A 3,183-nucleotide genomic window follows, 5' to 3' on the forward strand; every position below is an offset into this window, starting at 1 on the left:
CGGATGATTTATTGTGCTGTACAGACGAAGTCTATACCAAGTCTAAGTGACCCATGCTATCACAATATTATATAACCAGAATTGTTTTTCGATCTCAAAAACCTGTGGTAATTCAACTTGTGTGGACAAAATCTCAGGACCAGAAGGGTGCCGGGGCCAGCGTTGTGGAGATGGTATAGGGCGATATTTTCCCAGCAAATGTGGAGGGTGGAATGTTGACACAGAAATATGCGGATCGATGTGTAAATTACCGGATGCCATGGCTATGTCAAAGGGCATTAGGCGGTAATAATCACAAGAGCGTCTTGGGGGTGGCTTGGGCCGAAGCAAATTGATTGACCAAGGGACAATCCAAGATGAAGGGCCAGCTCTGCGCCGACCGAGATAAGGAGTTCGAAAACAGGAGAGCAAAGCAGAGCAAAACAAAAGAACAAAAACCTTCCATTGTCTAACAAGAAAATACAAAAAAAATATATAACTCCGCTACAAAAAAAGATAATCTCAAGCAAAAGTCGACCCCAAGACCGTCTCTCCCTTCTCCAACCTTGTCCACTCGATACTCTTCCTCCACAGAACACCCTGCAAAGTGTCGTCCCGACTAGCACAGCTACCTTCTATCTTCCTCTTGCAAACGTAATACCCGCTTTCTTTACCAAGATCTCCCACAGCGACATCTGCAACATCAACACTTGCATCCCAAGGAGTGCGGAACTTATTAGTGACGTATTTAAGTACGTGCACTGCCGGGGCAAAGATGTAGTTCATGAGCAACTTCACCACAGTAGGATGTTGGACAAAGCAGCGGGATGCGGGCATGCCGCCGGGATCGAGTACCGATACTGTAATACCGGAGAGGTTTGGATCCTATATCCTGTTAGATTTGTGCCACCCAAGAGAGAGGTGGAATAGGGATATCATACCTGAGAAAGCCGCCTTCCCAGATCATACATGAACATTGTCTGACACAATTTCGCAGTAGCATACCTCGTGAAACCTCTATTGAAGGTGGTTTTTGCATCTTCGGGAGCAGGCTTAACAAGTTCCTCGACCTTCTCCGGGATCCCGGGGCGATAAGGACTTATCAAGCTAGGCTTTTCGTCAGAATGCTCCTCCGAGCCGATTATTATTACTCGACCGGTCCCCTCCATTGAAGCGAGGAGTCGTAGGACTAGCAAGAAGTGGCCGAGATGGCAGACTTGGAATGTGGACTCGTAACCATCCTGTGTGAACTGTATTCCACTATTGAGGCTCCATGAGAATGCGTTGCAGACGATCGCAGCAAGCGGGGGTATGGTGCCGGATAATATTAGGGATGTGACAGTGGTGGTGAACGTTCGCACCGAGGCAAGCGAGGAAAGGTCTAGAGGTTCGATATGGACTGGAGTAGAGGGGTGACAGGAAGAGAGGCGGCGGAGGTTCTTGGTATGCACATCGGAGTCGGAGGTATTCCGGACCGCTAAAAGAAGGGGGTGTTCGGGATAGTTGATGAGGAGGTTCTCGACGAGGGCTGTCGCTAGTGTGCCATTTGCGCCGGTGATGAGGACTGTTCCTTGAGGAGCCATGGTTGCTTGAGATTTAGGGAAATATGGAGCTATGGATATCGAGGTACTTGAGCACTGCAGGAAATCATGATAGCACAGATGCCCTTTTATCTCCAAGTTCCCAGCGCCCGCCCACCCGCCTATCCATCCCTTCCTGGGGCACGAATAGTATTTCGGTGGGAAAAAATAAAATAAAATCTATAAAAGCAACTCCGACTCCATGAGCTCGGAGTACAGCTGAAGCACGCAAAACCTTCCGCTTCTTTCGCAGGAAAGATTCCAGAAGCAGTACCATGTGCGTGTTTCTCTCCAGTGAGGGGCCCCCATGAAACATAAATTCTGAACCGGCCTGGAGTCAGCCAGCATTCCCCCTTGTGCCCAAAGAAAGTGCAAAACGCGAAGAGGAAAATTGTGATAGAAAGCCGAATCTAAGATTGGGGGCCCCAATAATGATATCTCCTAATCGCGTGATCCTTGTTCACCACCAGTTCTAGAGCCTACCCCTCGCACAGTACTGTAGCAGGCAAGGCACTCGAGTACCGTACAAGCACCCAAAAACAGGGATTCGCAAAATATATTGCACAAAAAACAGTGCATGTCTGAACCACGCGTGCTATGATTAGTGATTCCCAGATGCTTGCGAAAAAGACTATTGCCTGCAGTCAAAAACCGGCCAGAACCTCAGAATTTTCGTGGTAAGCAATAGCGGTCCGTTTTCCAAACGTCACATTATGAGGCATAAGTACAGTACTCTTACATGCTTCCAAGGCCACTTGCCCCCCCCCGCCTCAAATCGCCCAAAGAGTTTTTCCTCGTATTCCCATCACAGCCCCCAGCTGCAGCTACGATTTGTGGAAACCTCTATTTTTTTTCATATTTTTTTTGTTTTTCTAAAGCTTCTAGTGTGGTGCTCGAGAAGATAAATCCTTGCTCTGATGATATGTGGGGAACCCAGGATTTGGCTCGAGGACGGTGCCGAGATGGCCGGAAAACGTGTTCATGTCGTGTTACCCATGCCTTCTCCTTAATTTGCACCATGCCGCTTCCTGCAAGAGCGGTGTGTGTATCCAGCCCTCACTCGTTCCTCTTGAAAGATAGGATCGCAGCGAAATCCTTTCAATTGTTATTCGTAGCCCGCAAAGCATAAACTTGAGAGAGAAAAGCAATATTTTTCCCTGTGATAACGGCCCAAACGTCTGACTACCGAAGCCATCTTTTTGTTTTTTTCACCTCTTTACAGGTATGGTTCCCATCTCACAGTTCAACGTCTACACTCCCGCAGAGAATCTAGCGAAAACTGACATGGGGGAATATTATTTCTCTCTGCACTCGGGTTCCGGTGTTCCACCAAGGTTTACAATTCGGTAAGCCATTAGCGGTATTTCTGGTGTTGCCAAAGTAGGTCGAACATTAGCGGCATAATACGAACGTACAGTACAGGTAAAACTCCATCAGTTTTTACCAAGTGTTACAAGTAACAGGAGCATTGGTAACAGTATCACAATGCGGCGCTGGGTCTGCACTCAAACTTCGAAAGAAACAACTGCCATGCCCCCACAAAGAGTGTCTGTACCGCTAAGGGGAGTCGATAGGGGACAATGAGGTAAACCCCCCACCAGACCGGGGGCCAAGGGCGACTCGC

The 3,183-nt window shown here is 48.2% G+C and overlaps 1 protein-coding gene; it reads right to left on the reverse strand.

Moving 5' to 3' along the window:
* Positions 1-419: 419 nt before the first annotated feature.
* On the reverse strand, positions 420-1,562 carry GSTUM_00000528001 (uncharacterized protein; the record flags this gene model as incomplete). XM_002837551.2 has 2 exons in its annotated part: positions 420-864; positions 921-1,562. The coding sequence occupies 2 exons, from the start codon at positions 1,560-1,562 to the stop codon at positions 502-504; spliced, it is 1,005 nt and encodes a 334-aa protein (XP_002837597.1). The 3' UTR covers positions 420-501.
* Positions 1,563-3,183: the final 1,621 nt, after the last annotated feature.

Source organism: Tuber melanosporum (assembly GCF_000151645.1).
Source record: "Tuber melanosporum whole genome shotgun sequence assembly, scaffold_192, strain Mel28".
Taxonomy (NCBI): Eukaryota; Fungi; Ascomycota; class Pezizomycetes; order Pezizales; family Tuberaceae; genus Tuber; species Tuber melanosporum.